The 20,316-nt window shown below is 45.9% G+C and overlaps 9 protein-coding genes across 10 annotated transcripts, besides 3 other annotated features; 3 read left to right on the top strand and 6 right to left on the bottom strand.

Annotated features, from left to right (window-relative positions):
* Positions 1–1,122: 1,122 nt before the first annotated feature.
* Positions 1,123–2,502, bottom strand: TSTA_003170 (uncharacterized protein; the record flags this gene model as incomplete). The annotated part of the gene is made up of 3 exons (XM_002487864.1): positions 1,123–1,630; positions 1,724–2,317; positions 2,391–2,502. The coding sequence occupies 3 exons, from the start codon at positions 2,500–2,502 to the stop codon at positions 1,497–1,499; spliced, it is 840 nt and encodes a 279-aa protein (XP_002487909.1). The 3' UTR covers positions 1,123–1,496.
* A 538-nt stretch (positions 2,503–3,040) lies between these two features.
* Positions 3,041–3,292: a mobile genetic element.
* Positions 3,283–3,708: a mobile genetic element.
* On the top strand, positions 3,621–4,471 carry TSTA_003160 (uncharacterized protein; the record flags this gene model as incomplete). Its single annotated transcript, XM_002487863.1, has 2 exons — positions 3,621–3,699; positions 3,774–4,471. The coding sequence occupies 2 exons, from the start codon at positions 3,621–3,623 to the stop codon at positions 4,403–4,405; spliced, it is 711 nt and encodes a 236-aa protein (XP_002487908.1). The 3' UTR covers positions 4,406–4,471.
* Positions 4,433–4,468: a sequence feature (AT_rich).
* A 1,587-nt stretch (positions 4,472–6,058) lies between the features above and the next one.
* Positions 6,059–7,520, bottom strand: TSTA_003150 (quinone oxidoreductase, putative; the record flags this gene model as incomplete). Its single annotated transcript, XM_002487862.1, has 3 exons — positions 6,059–7,046; positions 7,098–7,322; positions 7,394–7,520. 3 exons carry the CDS (start codon positions 7,518–7,520, stop codon positions 6,277–6,279), a joined length of 1,122 nt encoding a protein of 373 aa, XP_002487907.1. The 3' UTR covers positions 6,059–6,276.
* A 926-nt stretch (positions 7,521–8,446) lies between these two features.
* Positions 8,447–9,193, bottom strand: TSTA_003140 (uncharacterized protein; the record flags this gene model as incomplete). The annotated part of the gene is made up of 2 exons (XM_002487861.1): positions 8,597–9,193; positions 8,447–8,554 (listed from the first exon to the last, which is right to left on the bottom strand). The coding sequence occupies exons 1-2, from the start codon at positions 8,705–8,707 to the stop codon at positions 8,447–8,449; spliced, it is 219 nt and encodes a 72-aa protein (XP_002487906.1). The 5' UTR covers positions 8,708–9,193.
* A 2,016-nt stretch (positions 9,194–11,209) lies between these two features.
* TSTA_003130 (cell wall protein, putative) lies at positions 11,210–12,677 on the top strand (the record flags this gene model as incomplete). Its single annotated transcript, XM_002487860.1, has 2 exons — positions 11,210–12,602; positions 12,630–12,677. Exons 1-2 carry the CDS (start codon positions 11,316–11,318, stop codon positions 12,675–12,677), a joined length of 1,335 nt encoding a protein of 444 aa, XP_002487905.1. The 5' UTR covers positions 11,210–11,315.
* Positions 12,678–12,834: 157 nt separating this feature from the next.
* Positions 12,835–14,692, bottom strand: TSTA_003120 (PWI domain mRNA processing protein, putative; the record flags this gene model as incomplete). Of its 2 annotated transcripts, none has more annotated exons than XM_002487859.1 (5): positions 12,835–13,103; positions 13,194–14,162; positions 14,218–14,382; positions 14,446–14,536; positions 14,589–14,692. In XM_002487859.1, 5 exons carry the CDS (start codon positions 14,690–14,692, stop codon positions 13,095–13,097), a joined length of 1,338 nt encoding a protein of 445 aa, XP_002487904.1. In that variant the 3' UTR covers positions 12,835–13,094. The 2 variants fall into 2 exon arrangements, with proteins under 2 accessions (XP_002487904.1, XP_002487903.1); XM_002487858.1 differs by having other exon boundaries at positions 12,835–13,069.
* A 174-nt stretch (positions 14,693–14,866) lies between these two features.
* On the bottom strand, positions 14,867–15,586 carry TSTA_003110 (uncharacterized protein). The gene is made up of 2 exons (XM_002487857.1): positions 15,310–15,586; positions 14,867–15,232 (listed from the first exon to the last, which is right to left on the bottom strand). Exons 1-2 carry the CDS (start codon positions 15,358–15,360, stop codon positions 14,978–14,980), a joined length of 306 nt encoding a protein of 101 aa, XP_002487902.1. The 5' UTR covers positions 15,361–15,586; the 3' UTR covers positions 14,867–14,977.
* A 15-nt stretch (positions 15,587–15,601) lies between these two features.
* On the bottom strand, positions 15,602–16,888 carry TSTA_003100 (uncharacterized protein; the record flags this gene model as incomplete). Its single annotated transcript, XM_002487856.1, has 3 exons — positions 15,602–16,447; positions 16,497–16,637; positions 16,691–16,888. The coding sequence occupies 3 exons, from the start codon at positions 16,886–16,888 to the stop codon at positions 15,647–15,649; spliced, it is 1,140 nt and encodes a 379-aa protein (XP_002487901.1). The 3' UTR covers positions 15,602–15,646.
* A 788-nt stretch (positions 16,889–17,676) lies between these two features.
* On the top strand, positions 17,677–20,146 carry TSTA_003090 (4-nitrophenylphosphatase; the record flags this gene model as incomplete). The annotated part of the gene is made up of 7 exons (XM_002487855.1): positions 17,677–18,673; positions 18,759–18,816; positions 18,967–19,043; positions 19,099–19,120; positions 19,182–19,250; positions 19,315–19,406; positions 19,475–20,146. The coding sequence occupies exons 1-7, from the start codon at positions 17,864–17,866 to the stop codon at positions 20,144–20,146; spliced, it is 1,800 nt and encodes a 599-aa protein (XP_002487900.1). The 5' UTR covers positions 17,677–17,863.
* Between the last annotated feature and the right edge of the window lie 170 nt (positions 20,147–20,316).

Genomic DNA, 20,316 nt, shown 5'->3' with positions numbered 1-20,316 from the left:
CGAGTGACTCCCCTTTCTCTTCTTGGGCGTTCGGGAGTCTTTCAGTGAGCTCGCGGACAGTTCTGCTTGCAGAATCCGGTTGTAATCCGCATGACCACTGTAAGCGACGGCTCGGTCATAATTTCCAAATTTCATGACGTCTCTAATAATTTTACCAGACTCCACGTAAATAGAAATGGTCAAAGTCTAGTCCCGCCCTTAACATTTGATCTGATGGGGAAAATAAGAGACACTTACATGACGCTTCTTCAGGACATCATCTTCAAGCAAACTACTCAGTATTGGTTGCACGGTAATCGCGATATCTTAAAATGTTGGCGTAGAATAACTGCATGCCGTGGCAACCTACCAAGAGTCTCGACCTCCCAGGCATGTACTCTTCTCGTCCGAGAAGCCGAAGTATTGTAAGCTTTTTGAGATAAGGAATGACAGCTGCGAGACCAAAGCCATCTTCCACGAGCACAACGCTCTCAAAACGATTGACATTTTCACATGCCATGTGGTCCAATGATGAACGCGCGCAACGAAGCAGATCCCTGTGGAGCGACACGGGCGTGATTCAGCAATTCACGAGAAAACCCACATCGAGGCTGAATCAGTAAGTCGAATGTCTCCTAAGGCCCATGACCACCAGGTCACCGAAGGCATCCATAGATTGATTTACTGCCCCGCTTCAATCCTCATCGGTCGTGTGATGGCAATATGAACCTGGATGATCACGTCGGAATCGTCCTTTCCATCAATCTGCGGGCGATTACAGGAAACCCGCGCCTGAGGACATCCACGCGACGAGAAAACTCCGTTTCGATAGATCGCAGAGAATAATTGCAGTAGCAGCGCAATTAGAAGTAACACAAATGTGATGATGATGCAAGTCCTCGGAACGTGTCCACTGGCCGGAACGTGCCGCGACATGGCATATAAGAAAACATATGCCAGGAACTGATGGGCACGAAAAAACACTTCAAAACTCGACGGCGAATATACTGCAGGGAAAAGAGAATGAAACACCCCAAACACCCAGCTCCCTATTTCCAGTCAGTGTAGGTATTCATGATAAAGGGATAGCCAGCTTACAATAAGCGCAAAAAGGTTGCTCGTCTGGTCCAGTGGAAAACTCTTCTGGATAGTGAATATCAAAATGACATGTAAAGCTAACAATGTGCTAACCATCCAAGCAGTAGCCCGGTGGATCTGCTACAGATGTGTCGAGAAATACTCAAGATATCTGTATATGCACTCAGGTTTCCCGCCACGAACAGAGCGACCATGTTGACCACGCCCAAAGTCCCTGCTCTACCCTGCAGCATCTGCTAACGACAGGAAACGGAAAGAGAGACAGAAAACGTTGATAATGGCATAGAGAAGGTGAATCAATGTAGCCCCACGTGTCCACGGCCCAGCGAAACTGTGACGACAAAGAAGGAGTGGAAAGGTCAAGTGCTAATAATATCCATGGCGTTGGATCAGTACGAAGACAGGAAAGGATGAGGGACTTATCCGTCACCTAGATATTCAGTTCGGTCTGGAAAAAGCTGAAACGAGACTCGACGATCCAAAACATTGTCAACAGAATCGGAGACAGCCAATATGATCTTTGCCTTGAATCCGAACCGTTTGGACAATCCTTCTATTCGAGATTACACAGTAGCTTCAACGTCAGCCATGACCAAACTGAATAGAAACACCTAAAATGATTGAATTGTCATATAGTAGATAGTACTGCCTTGGGTTGAGAAGCTTATCATCTTCAAAGCTCTCTGCATCTGGCCTATAAAAATTCTCAACACATATTTGGGGATAGGAAGTTCCCACTCCTTCTTGTCGAGGCCTTCACCGTCGCGGTCCTCAGGGTCGGCCTGACTAAGGAGTTGCTTAATCTGTCTGTCGACTTCGAGTATGGACGCATTGTAGAAATAATCCTTCCTAGTTGTCTCCTTGGTATCCTTGGCTAGAGTTTTCCTCAGCTGGGAAAGCTCTTTCGAAATCGACTCCTGCCTCTGGTAGAGATGAGGGTAAGTCTCCTGAGCTTCCCTTTTTGTACCAGCAAGAGATCGCAATCCTTCCATCACCTCTCTTTTCGCTCGCCTGAGGTCTAAGATTCGAGGGTCCTGGCAGATAATGTGACGCTGCTCCTCGGTCAGTTCAGAGGAGGGAGCGGAGGGATTCCATTTCCTGAGCATGCTTCCACCAACCTGGAGGAGACTTTTCTGAGACAGCCGGAGGACAACATCATATTGGAATTGGTAGTGCCTTTCGAAAACCCCTTCACGAGACTGTCCGAGCACTCTTTGCCGCTCCTGACTAGTGAAATTCCCTGTGAATAGCATGTTAAATATAAAGGATATTTCCCACATTCAGAGTAGAACTTCGTCAATTTAAGAACATACGATTCGCCTCGTTTGCGGTCCAGCACCGATAATTGTAGTGGACAACATCATCCTCGAACTCTGCGTCCCGACCCAACTCACGCAGCGCATCGCGGCTGGAGGCATATGCCATCGGTAGAGATCGATCAGGCTCGTAGCCATATTCTGTACAGTGAAAATGCCAGAGGAGGGGAACATCGAGCAAGTCAGGTTTCCACCGCAGGGGAAGAGAAGCAAGAGAGCCCGGAACTCAGAGCCACCATATGATTTCCGAGGTTAACTCGGTATTGACAAAGGCTCCATCACGAAAGGCGTACGAGATGATTTGCAGGATTTGGCAATATGCCAGTCGATAATCACCATGCATGAAGAAATTGGTTCTACGGACAAGCATTAACATGATAGAAGTCTGTGGATTGCAAGAATTGCTCTTACCCATCAGCACTCCAGGCCGATCTTTGAGGTTGCGAAACTCGATGATGGCAAATTGGATAACCATGCTCCCATAACAGAAAAATCTCGAATGCACCCAGTGATCGCAGTACAAAACACAGAAGACGCGTAAATCCAGTGTATTTTTTTTTCTTCATCCGTCTATCGTTCCCGATCACTCAATGCCCGTTTTACCCCGCTCCTATAAATAACATTCAAAATTCGATAACATGGACAACGAAGCAGATATTTTAAAGGCAATTAGTGATCTAGAATCACAAAAAACGCCTCAATATGCCAAAACTGCCAGAAAATATAATCTTAAGTCTTCGACTCTAAGGCGTCGGTATAAAGGCTAGACTGTGTCAAACCAGGAAGCAACTTCTATTCACCGCAAACTCCTTACAGATGCCCAAGAAGAAATTCTTCTTCATCATATCTTGAAGCTCTCGTCTCGTGGATTACCTCCAACACCTCAAATTCTCCGAAGGGTTGGACAAATGAAGAGCTTGAATTTTCATGGCTAACCAAGATCTTTGACCCTCATACAAAGGCAAAAGCAGGCAATTCAAGGCGCCTTTTGCTTACAGATGGTCATTCAAGCCATGTTAATCTTCGTTATATCGAATACTGCGATTAAAACAATATAATTCTTAGTATTTTACCTCCACACTCTACGCATCGATTACAGCCGCTTGACGTTATAATCTTTCCACCTCTTGCAGGTGCTTATTCTCATGAGATTGATCGACTTACTCAATCGAGTAGTGGCTTTTCAAGGATAACAAAAGCATCCTTTTGGCGATTATTCTATGCTGCATGGAAATCAACCTTAACGTTGCAAAATATTCGATCAGCTTTTGCTTCACCGGGCATTCACCCTTTCAATCCACCAAAGGTTCTTAACATTCTCAAAAAAAAAGACGTCATCGCCAATCTCAAGCAATATTGAAAATAAACGAAAGATTCCAGGATCTGTTCGAGCAATTCGTCGTACACTCAAAGCCATTCGACAGGAAAAGAGTGATCTATCAGAGGCTACACAACTTGCTCTCAAAGCACTTCAAAAATATGCGGTACAGAATGAAATACTTGAACATCAGCAGCAAGGCTTGGTCGATGCATTAATTGGAGAGAAAAAACAGCAGAAGCGAGGCCGGCCACTGGATTTAATTGATAAGGATAATTCCGGTGAGGCACAATTCTTCTCACCAGGCAGAATTGAAGCTGCACGACAGCGAATACAGAATATTGAGTCACAAAAGGAACAAGGAAAGATCGAGGCAGCAAACCGACGTACACAAAAGGCATTTGCGCGCCAACAGAAGGCCCAAGAGATCCAGGAACGGCGAGAGACTCGAATCCGTGAACGAGAGGAAAAAAGGCGTCAAAAAGAACTTGAAAAGGAGCGACTTCGCGTGGCCCGGGAAGCCCAGAATGAGGTAAAGCGAGGTAAAGAAAGGCTAGCAAAGCAGGTAAACACTAAAAAGAGGCGATACAGTAAGGTTATCGAGAGTAATGAGGAGGTTTCTTCAAAGAGGCCAAAAACAGGCATATCTCGTTCTGGGCGAGCGATCAACCTACCTATACGATTTAGAGATTAAATAATTATGCTGGTTTGTTCACCACACATTTTTATCTAATAATCTTAATTTTAATAATTATAACTTCATTTGTTGAAGATATATTATAAATTATAGAGCTTGGAGCAATTTTCGGAAGGGCGGGCATCGAGTGATCGGGAACGATAGAGATTTTGAGTTCAGCGGGAAATCGTTGGTTGAGAAACTATTTTTCGTATTAGTCCTGAACATATAAGGGCGAAAGAGGACAGCGTAGTCGTCGCATCTGTTCGTGAACTTCCTGATTCATGCTACGTCGTGCGAACAGGCTAAGATACTGGTCGAGTGGCCACCAATATTCATCGTATGACTGGAGTAGCTTCTTGCGGGAAGACTTGTACATCCAATCAAAAAAGGTCATATAGATTGCCTGGTCCTCAGAGAGAAGAGATAGCTGACATATTGCTCCTTGGACTGGAGGCAGTATCTATCAGCGTTAGTTGCTGCTGTACCACCTCCCTGAGGGTTCAGGCATTAGGTACTTACTTTCGCTAGTACCGGTCAAAATTAGGTGGTGCATAGTTTGGCTGTAGAGAAGCCACATTCGACGTCGCGCTGTCGCGATTCGAAAAGAGACAACACGAGCACGGAAAGGTGCAGCACGACCGTCAGTCATACTAATGAGCGGACGGCAGAGGTCTTTTCAGTACAATGCATGCGACAAACCGTTAAAGCAGCGGGCTTCACGCTGGGAGATGTGTCGGATTACTGGGTTAACTTCAGACCAATCCTGAATAGTAGTTTTACGAGGATGAGAAAAGAAGAAAATGACTAGCAAGATTGTATCTATCCCGTTGTCTCCCGTCGTCTGTCTTTCACACCACAAAATTGGCTTTCTTATATGTGCTTCGGCAGGGGGGGTGAGTTCAATTCCCTGCTACATTCTCCGTGATCTACAATATGATATATCATACATGACGTTTCACGAAAAGCGAGGCATAGTGTTCGGAAACCTCTGATTAGCTGAAAATAGGGGAATGACTAGTCTCCAAATTTGTTCAAATGTCCTTGTTTTCCTCGTGGTAGATCTCGCGATATTCTAACAAGATGACGGGTGGAAATGCCGCCGTAAGATGCTTCAGTAGCGGTCATTTTGAACCTCAATTTCACAGGTCTAACTATTCTAGTAGTAAAATTTGAGTAATCTCTGAAGGTTTATATAACTATGACAACGCCCCTGGCCATTTGAACGATTTTACCAAGAGCTATTTCGATTTGAAACTTGTCTTTACTAGGTTATAACCCTAAAGGCATGTCGGGGCCGTGAGAAGACAACTCTTCGATCGCGTGCTTAATGGTGACGACGACCCTATTTTCACTGTGTAACGACGCATTATAGGTATTCTGAGAAATGATTGATCAATGCATTGTTTACCTAAGTAGTCTATGGTTTATTCTTCTGTCTCAAGATTTCATCCTAAGTGTTGAATCCAAACTAAATAAGAAGATTGAAGAGGAAACAGTCATGATCACATTAGGAAGTAATCACCCTCTCTGCCAGGTGTTGGGGATTCCGGCAAATCGCCATGGTTTTGACTATCATAGTTCCTGGGGACCGCAACCTAGCGTTTCTAGGCCACCCTCATTTGGAAGGTTGATCACGCAGGCTTGTAAGGATTGAGGTAGCCATTATAAGTGAAGGGAAGGACATTTGATATACACTCGTTGTTGGAAATTGATTGAGAAGTCTTTGGGTGTGCTGCCGTGTGCAGCGGAAGAAAATCTCAAAATTCTGCTGGGTATGTTCCAGGAAGAGTTTTGTGATGATTGAAATTCTGGGTTCAGCATATGAGACTGTAGCAAGAGTAATAAGTGATGAGCCGTAGTCGTCTAACGGATCAGCGGCCTGAAAGTTAAAGAGTATCACTCTCCGATGTGACTCCCCTCGTCTCTGCGATCCGATATATGTACTTGACACCTTTTGCTTCGCCATGTTGTAGTTTCCTGAGGCCGCTTTCTACTCCTTCAAGGCCTCCTGATATAACTTCCCAAGGATGGCCAGAAAGGTTGCCGTTTGCCAATTCTCGTGCCACATATCGCATGAGCACGTACGCAAAGTCAATATCCTTAACCACTGAATCTTTATCCGCAGGTTGATTTAGCATGGATGAATTGAAGGCTCCATAATGTGCTGAGCCCACATATGTGTAACCAATATTGACCTCAGTCGGAATACTAGGCTTGCTGTATTTGTCTGGAGGTCCTCCTTGGACGACAGATAGATGACCCCCTGGACTGAGCAGTTGGGAGATCGGGATCCAGGAGTCATTTTCACTGATTGCATCGAGAGCATGGTAGGACTTGAGACCGTTCAGCGCTTCTTTCACTGCTGTCTTCATCGCGTCTACTCCCGGGCGATAGTCGACGATTGTGTCTCCCAATTCAGATTTGAGGAGAGAAGTCAGGCCGGACTTTGTGGCGCCACATATCGCGATGATTGGATGAATATTTGCTAGCAAGGCCAACTTGATTGCGAAGGTACCCAGCGCAGAAGAGGCGCCGTATACGATTAATGGCAAGGGTTCTGCATTCTTTGAGCGTCCAATCCAGGGTGCTGGCAGGTTTTGACGGCGAAACAAAGGTAACGCGGCAGCCAAAATCGTGAGAGGAATTGTAGAAGCTTCTATATAGAAACCTTAGAAAGCATAACAATATTTTAGCTTCTACCCCTTACCCTCAAATAAGATATTGTCGGGAATGATAAACGCCGTATGAGCTGGAACAACCGCATACTCAGCATAAGCTCCTCCTGGCAACAGCATCTTGTGAAAACCAGCCACGCGGTCACCAATGCGAAACTCGCCCGTGGTTTTGACGTCTTTGCCTATAGAACTTACGTATCCCGCGACATCGTCACCACTGTTGACTGATTTCTGTGTTATATACAAGTGCCTGTAATCTGTATTCAATTCGCGGCGTGAGCAGCCATCATATGTATTTATAGGGATGCTTATATCAAGATATATGTACCTTTAGGATTGCTAGCTGCAATAACAACCTTGACAAGTATCTCGTCTGGACCAATGCTGGGAATTGGACCATCTTGTACACGAGCGGTGACCTCAGGTAAGGTTGGAGATACAATTACTTCCTTCATGGCGAAATACGATTTCCAGACCTTTTTGATTTACAGATGAAAAGAATAAAAAGTGGCATTTTGCAATGGCTTTTATAGTGCCAGAGGTTGTAACTTCGTTATCAGAAGTATTTCTAAGCAGCCACCACATGTCATAGGAGTCCACCTATTCAAGGTTTAACTAACTAGTTATATCGTAGAGCTTACAAATACATTCTAACTTAGTTAAGTATGTTATGCTTCGTTTTACTAATTTCATGGACCCAAACGAGAAAGTGATATCGCATTATGATTTAAACTTCCATCTTGCTTACTGTTAAAGTTCAAGACTTAGTTTTTGACGGGCACCGTGGTCTTTACCTTTATCTAAAGTTCTAAGATATCCCAGCATAATCCGATATATTACGGTAATAAGATTTTCCTGAATTCAGAAGAGTACACTTACTGTTTATGGGAGTGGCTCCCCATAAACGTGGAGTGTGGGATTGCTCTCAGCATGCACACTACGAATGCATAACTTGGGCCTTCTCTCAAAGCGACGTAGTATACTGTTGTCTTGAACACATGCATACGCCCGGTGATCATCCAGGAAGTATAGAGCACTCAGGGCGGTTAACCCCCGTAGAATCTACATTTCATATAACGATCAGCAAGTCTCTAGGGCTCCAACATTGACCACAAGCTCATTTAGTATATTGGATGAAGACCGCTTTAATCTTGGAACATGAGGGACATTTTTAGTTCTTGACACCAGCGATACTGCCAGGTTATACTGTACTCCTAGGATGCGCCCGTTTCCTTATGTTGGAATATAAATCCTATAATACCCCGGCGTTCCATTTCATACAAGATATATAGGACTGGTTGAAGGATAACTGTGAAAGGACTAACTAAGTATGAGTTGTTATGAGTTTCATGCTTGTAGAAAGCAACTAGATCGAAGACAATTACACATTGACAACTTTCCTGACATTAAATCTATCTTTTGTATCGGCGGACTCAGTCCAAGGCAGAGCATACCCCCGTTGATTGCTTACAACTTGTATACCTCCTTTCTTGAAATCGGTCTTGTAGTGCGTATGCCCAAATACCCAAACCTTGACGCCGTGCAACGACTGGGAGAGAATATCAGTTCCAAAGGCGGTTTTCCATGGGTTCTGTGAGTGTCGTGGACTAGATGTCCTCTCGAGAGAAGGTGCATGATGCATCACCACCAGTATTGATGACTTCTGATCCCTTCTATTAGTGTGTTCATTCGATCGTTGAATTGATTGGATTTCTTCTTGTAACCAGGCACGGTCCGAATCATGAGACGCATTGTGATCGTCAACCGCCCAGCCTTTAACCTTTTTTTTTTTTTTTTTTTGATCTTTGACTGGACAATGTCCCTTGAGTCGTCGGGAGTGTTAGACCACAGTGTGCATCCTAGGATAGTGACGCAAGTCCCTTGAGTATCATGCCGTCTCTTGTCAAGGATGATAAGCTATCCATTAAAACAGAATTCCTGTTCTAGCTCTTTTCCAGTTCGTATGTAAAAGTCTCATTATAAAATTCGTGATCCCCAAGAACAAGACATACTAGCTTGAACTGCTGTGTCTGCTTCTGTAAAAAGTCGCGATACTTATCGTAGTCAGCTAAGCAACCAATATCGCCCGCCAGAATGAGATAGTCCGCGCAGGGAGGGATTTGGTAAGATTCATATTGCTGGTTTCTCGAGATGGAGATCGGGAGTACCTGAAATGAGGCCGATAGCCTTCTGAGAAAAGGCCATGTCTTGAGAAACATAGTTCCAAACCGCTACACTGACTGAAAACTTAGTGCTGGCAGGCAATGCCTAGGTATGGACTGTACCGGATCCTCCGGAGTAGACGTGAGAGCGAGGCTAGTAATGAGAACGTGAATAGCTATATTTTCCGAATGGAAAAAGAACAAACCCTGGAGAGCATTGTGATGAGTTCCATTGCACCGAAGCCAATGTATATCCCGGGATCTGTCCAAATGTAGACAAATTTCTGACACATACCAAAGGCACAATCTTTCTTGGACTCGTGGTCTGACTCCTGTAAGTATTCCGAGGGAAAAGACAAGAATAAGAACCAGAGCGTTCCCCGTTTCGTCTCCAAGAGAAGTTTGTCTCCACAAGGTGCTCAGCTAGGGGCTCCGCACAGCCTCAAAAGTTCCTAGAAAGGCTAGAAGTTGAAACATAACAAAACAGCCCAGAAAGATCCACATCACGGAAGCTCATCCCGGTGATTGAATCACGTCAAGCCGTTGACTTTAATTTCGTGGCCGTTAAGATCGACATTTTAAGTACGGCGCCGGGTAAGAACGGTTCCGGTTGAGAATTTGTTTTTCTCTTTCTATTTTTTGCTTCTTTTTCGTTCAGTTGAGTATTGACTGGGTTGAAATAAGACTATACAGTGCTCAAAAAGGGGTCTGGCGTAGTGGCTAAGCTAGCAGATAATGAGTTCTAAGAATAAGGAAAACTATCGGACGGACGATTTTCAGGTACACTTAGTTCAGCCAATCAGAAACCTGCCCTGAGCGGCGAGAGAGACTGCAGCCTTGGCGATCAGGCAACGAGGCGACATCCGGACTCCCGAGCCCTTCTTTAACCATACAACGATACAAGTACGACACTCGTACGAATGATGAGAAGGGAAGACATGAATGCTACACTCTCATATGATTCAGGAATGAACTTCCTGAACTACGCCGCACTCAAAACCAACAACTATCAAAGCTTTGACCCTGAGAATGCATTGAATAGTTATCCTCCGAAGGAAACAAACATCTCTATACTCAATCAATGCCAGCGGATAGGCAAAAGAAGCAAAAAAACAATATATTCATAGCAATCAAAATATAGACTCTCGCCGTCTTGGCCATCAAGGATTTGGATTCGCGCAGGGGGAATACGGTTTTGTCGTGAATCAACATCGAACAAGACAAATTTTGAGATGCATAGCAGCAAAACGAGCTCTTCGTATTGAAGCCATATACTCACATAAAACGTATCACATTTTTCAAGATCTGATCTGAGCCACCATCGGTTAAAAAATCTCAAGGCAAAATTAGGATTTCCGGGGGTTTGTCTCAAGATGTCTCATGAACTCCTACATCTGAATACGAGGAAACATCCTGGTTTTTGTTTCCCAATACAACCAGTCTTCTCCCCTGGCAGGATAAACAACTTGTTATGTGAAACGGAGCTATGAAAGAAACATCCACAAAAGTTACTGCAGTTGGACTAATCCTGTACCAAAAAGGTTCCACTCTTTCTTTCCGGATAGGGGGAATGTTTATGCTTTTGGGCTATGTTTGAGTCCCACTAGTAGCCCTAAGTTAATCTATCACAACTGTCAACCTCACCAGTTGCATAAGCAGCACTGACTCAATTGAGCATGGCCTTTAGCTCGTTCTGATTTCATGCTCCATAGCCTTGCTCCGTGCTCTAGACCTAGAGAACACAACTCTACTGGTCCTAGCACAGTATTACACCCAACAACTAGGAATCGATGGAGTCTTTTTCCCAGGATCCACGGCCATGTTGCTATGCTATTATTACCACCCCCTGGTGAGAACTGAGTATATAAAGACGATGCTATACCCGCTTCTATCCTCCTTCTGTTCCTTCTCTGTGTCTATCCAAACATTCTTTTGGTCGATTCATTCGTTCTACATTCGTTTCATAGATCCATCACGATCTGACATTCGTTTTGACATTGCAACCCGACATTCATTTTAACCTAATAAAACTATTCACTCTCTACTTAATAGAAAATACCTACCTAATATTTCCTTGAACCTCCCATCATGCGTTTCGCCGCTCTCGCCGTCACGGCTCTGGCAACATGTGCCTTTGCCCTTCCGTCGCCCTTCGCCACAGTCCCCACTCCCTCTATCCATGACAGAGATCTCATCTCCAGCGTCCTCAACCTCCTCAACCCCTCCAACCTGCTTGTCGACCTTTCTGCCGAAGGAGCTGCAGCCTTCGTCGGCGCCAGTCTCGGTCTCAAGGCCGATCTCATCGATGTTGACGCCAAAGCCAAACTCGGTCTCTGGCTTGACGGTACCGACATCGATCTCGATGTCTCCGTGAAGACCGCCCTCAAGGGCTGGTGCACCGGTGCCAGTGCCGAGTTGGATGTTGACGTTGTCGCTGAAATTGCCCTTTTCGCTCCCTGCGCCGCCGGTATCGCTGCCAAGGGTGGCCTTGTCGTTGACGTTAATGGTATTGCATCCGTCGGTGCCGCTGTCGGTGTCATCCTCGAAGCAGACCTCCAAGCCGAACTCCTCGCTTTCCTCAAGGCAAACCTCGACCTTGACTCTGAAGTCGCCGTTGGCCTCCACATCTGCGCTAACGGTGGTCTCGTCGTTGCTCTTACCGCCGATGTCAAGGCTGCCCTCACTGCATGGCTCTCCAGCTCCGAATGTGGTCTTTCCGCCGGTCTTAAGGCTGCCATCGGCCTCTGGCTCGAAGCCCAAGTCGGTGTTGGTGCTGTCGCTCTCGGAACCGTCTCCACCGCCGCCTCCATCTCTGGCTCTATCGGTCTTACTATCGACGCCGCTGTTGATGTTGAGGGTATTCTCTCTGCCACTTACATCACTGCCCTCAAGGCCTGGATCTCTGCTCAAGTCAACTTGGACGCTGACATCAAGGCCGCCCTCGGAATCTGCGCTGGCGCTAAGGCAGCTATCACCCTCGACATTGTCGCTGTTGAGAAACTCACAGCATGGCTTTTGAGTGCTGAGTGCTCTCTCACCGCTGAGCTCAAGGCTGCCGTCTTGCTCTGGTTGCACGTTCGTGTCACTGTTGCTGAGACCATCTCCGTCCTTTCCGCTGCCGATATTGCTACCTTGACCACCTGGATCGGAGGCGAGATTGCCGCTGATCTCAGCGCTGTTGTTAAGGGTGTTATTGGTGTTGCTATTGCCGGTGAGGCTGTTGTTAACGTCTCCGTTGACGCTATTGCGGAACTTATTGGTGTCTTGACTGGCTGTGTCAGCGGTATTGATATCTCCCTTGATATCCAGATCATTCTTGGAAAGTGGATTTCTGGTGAGACTTGCGGATGCCATAGCAACGAGAAGAGAGGACTCGTTAGCCCTATGCGTGCCTAATTTCAGGTCATGGCTGCCAGATGTCGTGCAACTCTTGTGGTGATATCTGTATAGTACCTTGGCATGTATGTACAAACAACAGAATAATGTAGTATTAATTATAATATGATAATTATCTGTGCATAATGCTCCCCTGTAGAGTACATTAATCATCCTGTATAGGTGAAACAGGGTACAGGCTGATATCTTGCTGTTCGACATAATGTAGACATTACTGTCCGAACTGGAAGCAAGACGACTTCGATAATAGTGTCTGATTTTGAGAGGGAAGTAGGGATTCCCGGATTGACTATGCGCACAACAAGTGTAACCTACCTGAACTAGGCAACATCCTCTGTCTTCTCGTTTGACGCTTTACGACGCATAGCTTTCAGCCTTTCTTTCAGTACCCTCTCTCGAAGCTCGTTGGCGGAGAGGCGCAGTTTGTTACTTGTTCGCTCCTTAGCCTGTTTGCAGCAGTTCATTTGCAAATCAGTTCCCCTGATTGAATAAATAAACAAATGAGCCAATTGCACAATCACATCAATTGGCACAAACATATGTTTCGACGAAAGAAACTCAATTACTTACTTCGCTGCCATCCTGCATTTTGATGTCCTCCACGTCTGCAGAAGATTGTTTCCTTTCTGCGTGTGGGGAGCCAGGAGAATCGTTGTGCCGCCGTCTGGCTGCTGGTGCATATCGCTCAAGTGATCGACGCCTTTTTCTATCGCCTCTTGGGCTTGGACTGCGAGAGACAGAGCGATCTCGTCTAGATGAAGTGCTGCGACTCAGTCGACGGTCGTCTCTAAAAGATCGGCTTTTTGCAGCAATATCAGTTTTTGACCCTCTTACGCTTCGATCTTCCGATCGACGAGATGAAGACCGCCTCCTACGATTCTTGTAACTCGGCTGCCGAGATCTTGAGCGAGATACAGAAACTGAAGAGGTATTCCGTCTGACTCTAGTTCGGGAAGGGGAGCGGTCTCGTCCTCTGCGAGTTCGTGGCGGCGTTGGAGAGCGTGAAGGATTGCGCGAAGAGACTGACGAATAGCGTCGGCGGGTTCTTCTGGGACTAGGTGAGCGTGATGATGATTCATTGCGGGCAACAGATCTATCTCGTTCGTCACCGTATGGTGGGCTTCGGCGCCTGTTCCTCTTGTATCCCCTTCCATCTGGAGACGGTGACCTGCTCGCAGATCGCGGGCGTCTCCTGTTGCGTTCATCTGAGCGGTACGAGCGACGAGGAGGTGATCTGGAAAGAGACGGTGAGCGCGATACTGAACGAGCATATGATCGAGGGCTTTGACGACTTCGCCGGTTGCCTCTCGGTACGTAGGAATCAAACTCTCGGCGCGAAGGTGCACCACGTCGGTCTGGACTATAACGACGGGGTGACCTGGAACCCCTGCGATCAAAACCTCGACCACCTCTATTATCGCGGAACCCACGATTGCGATCCGACCTCTCTTTTTGTCTGATAGTTTCCAGTTCTCTTTCGCGCTCGCGTTCTTGTTCTTTGCGTCGGCGTGCCTCTTCCGCGGCTCTTTCTGCATCCAACTATATGAAGTCAACAATGGAACATAACTGCGCCACAAATAAGTAAAGAAAATACCTTTTCCTGTTTTAATTCCTGCTTCTTCGCTTCTAGCAGTTCCTTGGGGACACCTTGAGGACTAGATTGAGCACTAAGGCAGAGGTTCCATAACTCCTGGCAGAATTTGGGCGTGTCTTTATCCAAAAAACCGGTCAATTGGATTTGAAGGGCTTTGATATCGGGCTGGTAGAATGAACAGACTTGTTAGTACCGAATATTGCGAGGATTAATAGCGCGGCTACTTACAAATCTTGAGCTCTCGAGTAAGCCAAAACAGAGCTCAATGACAACATCATCTTCGTTGCCGAGTAATTCTGAAAGCTTTCCGGCAATCCATCTTTTTCATATCAGCGTCCTTCCATGTTTTAGACTTCTGAGGCAGTTCTCACTTCTTCATGACCTCTATGTTCACCTTGGTCATATCCACCTTTTTGCTGAACTCTGGTGGGAATTTGGTCTGCTTCAGCAGCTTAGCATCTACATTGCTGGTCATCTTGGGTATAAATGGCTCCTAAGAGCTGGTCAAACGAATGTGTGTACCAACAAGCTGATTGTGATTGTAAATGAGAATTGAAACAAAATCATGAATGTTTCTATAACGTCAACGGCAACCGCAGCAGAATTTATCAGACAGTCACCGCCTTTCGAGAGTAGGTCACATGACTTGTTTACATCTTTTGATATTTACTATTTTTCAGAGACAAATTATATTAACGATTCCAGGATATGCTTAAGAATGTTTTCTGGAAAGAAAAAACATCGTAAATGTGATACTACATCAAACATCTAGCTCCCTCAATACCCGATTGACGTCCTCCCTTGCGCGTCTGAGACCTTCGTCAATAACAGGCTCATAATTCGGCGCATTACCCATATGCTTAACCTTCACTCCATAATGAAGCTCCATAAGCTCTTTTGCTCTTGAGAGATCGGTATGTTGCTCTGCATCTCGTTTGGTGTCATCTTCTTCCGTGGAGGTCTTGGCGACTGTTGCTTTGTGGACATTGACGAGAACGAGAGCCTCATGATGGCCCTTCATGATCCTGCAGTTAGTATAAGATCGAGCTGACGGTATGGATGTTTTGAGGAACATAGATGGCGACTACTTACACAGGCCCTAAGGGATGTGAGGTCGGAGAGTACTTCGGCAAGTTGCATCATGAGATTGCCAATGGACTCCCGATAAACTCCACCAATGGTTAGAGTTTGCTAGCAGGGTGATTCAAGTCTTTAATTTGAGTTAGCAAATAGCTTCAGTTGAAGATGAGACACACTGCTGCGATGTTGTTGGTCTCATGAAAGTTGATGATGACATACGGCGGTAGAAAGGTTCCAGGTCTTGGCATCTCGAAGTACATGGCAGATACATGACGGTCTACGAATTCTACAATTTCATAGTATTCATTCGAAATTACGCATGGAAGATATTGACTATAGGTTTATATAGCTATGACGCTGGTATTGTAAATTCCCTATTCCGATCACAGTATGTCAGATGCGCCAGAAGTGTCTGACATTTTTGCAACTGCTGTTGAGCAAGCGAGTGCGAAATGCCAGACGAATACGCCCGTAACCTCACCTCATACCATTTCATAGCCGCCTTCACACTGAAGATGCCGATGGCTGGGCCGAAGCTCTGCCATGCGTTTTGGCAGCAGAAGTCTGCCCATAGGGCGACTTTGTATGCCAAATTTTCGGCAGCAAACTCCAAGTCATGCATAGACAACAGGTGACTATTCTCGTTATTATTCTCGTACTCCGAGAAGCGAAATAAATGGGAATTGCCGTAAAGACTCGTATAAAGCGTAAGCATGACAGCCCAATGGAATAGCATAAGGCGAGCGGACTGAAGTTTGTCGAAATCAGTTCCGTTAACACACGTATTCCTGGTCGGATATCGATGAGCCCGAGGCTGGAGACGATCAGTTAAAGTCATTGATGTACCGCTTGAGGAGAGTCTATGAGGTGGCCCAAGTGCTAAATGAGGACCGCTGAACCGCTCCCACTCTTTCATCCTATGTATGATATTCAAGATTCGACGAAGGAGCCTCTCAGGGGATAGATTTCCGTGCTGCTCAAGACTATCGCCAGTTGAAATACTATCAATCTGCTCAAGAAGGTCGGGAACTTCGGCAGCCAGATCCAAGAATTTATGATAAGAATTTTTTGGGCGTGATGACCATGGGGCCTCAATCCACTCTGCTTTCGAGAGAAAGGTAGATTTTCGAAGAATGAGACTTCGTAACACCTGCGCGAGTTAGTTGCTTGTGTTGAGCAAGAGACCCAAAATGACATACGCCAATAGTCCTGTAGAAGTAAAACAGCTGATATGCCAAAGGACTTGTAAGCATCTGTGACCCATAAAGCTGTAGAGCTGCCTCTATGCCGCTGGCATGAGTCTCCCAGCCTGTGCTGGACTGAGTACCAAACTCAAAAAGCTATACCTAACAATCAATAGCTGAAACTTAAGAAAACAATGTATGCATCGTACCTCGTACAAGAGGAGCATCATCATGATTGGCAAAAGCTCATCGGTATACTCTGAGCTACTGATCAGACGTTGCGCACTGGATAGAGCACTGCAATAGAGACTGCGGCCGCGGTAAAGCGCATCCCAGGAGTGCATTTCATGTGCAATCCAACCGTATCCCACGCCGGCTGCAGCCAGTGATAGAGCATTCGAATGCATCGATCCATGATATAAAGATGATAGCCATACCAGAGGAACTTCTTCGCAAGCCTGAGTAGGGAGGCAAGATGTGATAAACGAACTAAATGACTGGTCGTAGAGTGCTTTGTTCACAGCATGTGTGAATGACCGGGGCCCCAGAATATATTTATCTGTCAGAGGAGTAGATCTCTCTATAGACCGTAAAGATGCCCCGTTATGACAAGAGGGTGTTGCTAATGAACCAATCCGCTTTGAGTTGCCTCGCCGTAGATGGCGGCGGGGCCCAGGAGAATAAGTGTTCAAGGAGTGATGGCGAAACACTAAAGGTCGATCATAGCCCTCACAAGTCCATGAGCCTTTAGCACACTGCTTACATGTCGGCTTGCCGAGATCACACTGTGGTAAATTGTCAGTGCTAGGCTAATGTCGAATGGATACTCGAACGCATTGGAGACGGTACTTTGATTTTGCGCGTGCGACAGGTATGACATCCTTTGGAGCCGCCAGCAACACCAGTCATTCCATAAAGTGCCTAGCAATCATACTTTGCATGCGTTGTGGTTATAGAAATAGTTGGATTAGGATAGAGTCTCACGAGACATGTAAGCAGCTCAGCTTGATTCTTGAAGTCAAAGACGACGACCAATCAGGTCTGATGAGATGGCAGGGTGACGCTAATCCTTTCTGAGAGATAACTTGCGAACTAGCCAATCAACTTCACTTTTTTGGCACTCCACCATTATCTGGCTATCACGACCACTTTCCACTTTCCACCACCTTCTAAACACCACATTTCTCTCGGGGTTCCAACGGCTTTAACGGCAAAATGCGAGAGTACTCTCCAGTTGAAATAGAGTTTGTCAGAGCATTCGCGCTGTCTATAAATACGACGAGTCTCCCTCCGTGAATCAGTCATTGAGCAGACTTTATCACATAGTCATTGCAACTCAATATTCTCGACAAATTTGAAGAACTGAAGATCGATAATCGACAATGTCGTCCCCATTGTACAAAAAAGCTCTCATTATTGGAGCCACCTCCGGAATCGGTGAGGCTCTAGCGATCAAATTGATCTCTCATGGAAGCCAAGTGGTGCTGGTTGGTCGACGACAAGAACGACTCGACAACCTCGTCAAGCGGCTTGGATCAGACAAGAGCTCAGCTATGCAATTTGACATCTTGAAGCTGCAGGATATCTCCACATTCGCGTCAAAAGTCACCACCGAACATCCTGATATTGATGCCATTATTCTGAATTCTGGTATCCAGCGATCGATTAATTTCGCCAAGCCAGAAACCGTTGATATGAGCGTGGTACAGGAGGAGTTGACTACGAATTATACTAGTATCATACATCTCACAATGGCATTCCTGCCATTCTTACAAGCCAAAAAGACGACCACCCACCTCGTCTATATCAGTGCTACATTGGGGATCATCCCAACCGTGCTACGCACTGGAGGATACAACGCTTCCAAGGCTGCTCTGCACCATTGGATACTTGTCTTCCGGGAACAACTCAGACAACAACCCGACAATCGTGTCAAGGTAGTCGAAGTCTTCCCACCAGCAGTACAGACCGAATTACACGATGAGCGACACCAACCCGACTTAAAAGATGGCGGCAAGATTGGTATGCCTTTGCAAGAGTTCATCGACCAGACATATGAAGAATTGCTCAAGGGCGATGAGCAGTTTGGTATTGGTATGGCCAAAGCAACTATTGATGGATGGGAGAAAGAACGAGTGAAGCTTTTTCATCATCAAGTCCCTGTTGTGACAAATGCCCTGAAGCAGTTCCTGGTAGAATGACCAATACTAAAGAAGTCTATAAATTGAACTCTCTCATTAGTATGTAATCCATGAGTCCTTTTGGCGTCCGGTGTAGAATTATATATCCTATCACGTGGGTGTTGGGTCCAAATCGGCACCAGGCGACCCGCATTGTAGCATAGAAATGTATCCGAGAAGCCAGCTACGATTCTTTTCTTACGCTATAGAATCGTTGTATACTCTTTTATTCTTCTTTCCTGGTACAGTATAGACTGTTTTCGCTTCTCCATACGTTCCTTACTCTGCACGACCACATTCTTCAGACACAATGACGACAACATCCCCGCAATATCTTACAGGCAACCCCGCCGCCTTGAATGAGTTCATCGATCGTTTTGATGTGAGTTGGGACAACCTGTTTCTTCTGTACGATTACTGATTTCTGGCATTGGTAGACATTTCTCTTTGACTGCGATGGTTAGTGCCTCTCAATTTTCATAGCAATACGAGTTCGTGCGTTTACTAAATTATGCGCAAGGCGTGCTTTGGTCCGGCGACCATACATTTCCAGGCACAGCTGAGACGTTGGAATTGTTGCGAAGTAGAGGTATATATCCTACTGAGGCAATGTGGACAACACGTGGGTGCTGACATTTCTCACCTACGTAAAGGAAAACAGGTCGTTTTCGTCACCAATAACAGCACGAAATCACGAGCAGACTATAAAAAGAAACTCGACGGACTAGGTATCCCGAGCAATGTCGTACGTGACAACCACCGTGATATTGAAACTAAATCTCGCGACTGACATTTCTTGAACGTGCTACAAAGGAGGAAATCTTCTCGTCATCCTACAGTGCCTCAATCTACATCTCGCGCATCCTCAAACTCCCCGCAGATAAGCCCAAAGTCTTCGTTATCGGCGAAACCGGTATCGAGCAAGAACTCCGAAACGAAAATGTCCCTTTTATCGGCGGCACCGACCCTACGCTTAGACGAGATCTCGTACCAGAAGATTATAAGTTAATGGCAAACGGTGACCCGTCTCTCCTCGACCCCGAAGTTGGTGTTGTCCTTGTCGGACTCGATTTTCATATAAATTACCTCAAATTAGCGCTGGCATTCCAATACATTCGTCGTGGGGCAGTGTTTTTGGCAACGAATATCGATAGCACGTTACCCAATCAAGGGTCATTATTCCCCGGTGCTGGATCGATGAGTGCGCCCTTGATTATGATGTCTGGTAAAGAGCCGACTGCTCTCGGAAAACCCAGTCAGGCTATGATGGATGCTATTGAAGGGAAATTCCAATTTGATCGCAACCGTACGTGCATGGTTGGCGATAGGACGAATACCGATATTAGGTTCGGTATTGAAGGGAAATTGGGGGGCACGCTGGCTGTCTTGACGGGCGTGTCTACCAAGGATGATGTTTTGAATGGGCTCCTGAGGCCGGCTGCTTATGTTGATAAGTTGAGTGATTTATTGGGCGCAAAGGAGTAGGTAAGACGGGATAGAAGCTTGACACGACACCTGATTGATGATATAGACAAGTCATACATAGAAAGCATGCGCTTTTGATATCATTTTTGTATATAGTCGTTCATTGATGGCTATGTACAGATTGATCCTGTCGGTCGCGATGGTATAATGACCAGAGTGGTCATTCCGAG

Source organism: Talaromyces stipitatus, genomic scaffold (assembly GCF_000003125.1).
Source record: "Talaromyces stipitatus ATCC 10500 scf_1105507295517 genomic scaffold, whole genome shotgun sequence".
NCBI lineage: Eukaryota > Fungi > Ascomycota > Eurotiomycetes > Eurotiales > Trichocomaceae > Talaromyces > Talaromyces stipitatus.
The sequence above is the reverse complement of the archived record's forward strand: the minus strand, read 5'-3'. Positions and strand labels throughout refer to the sequence as shown.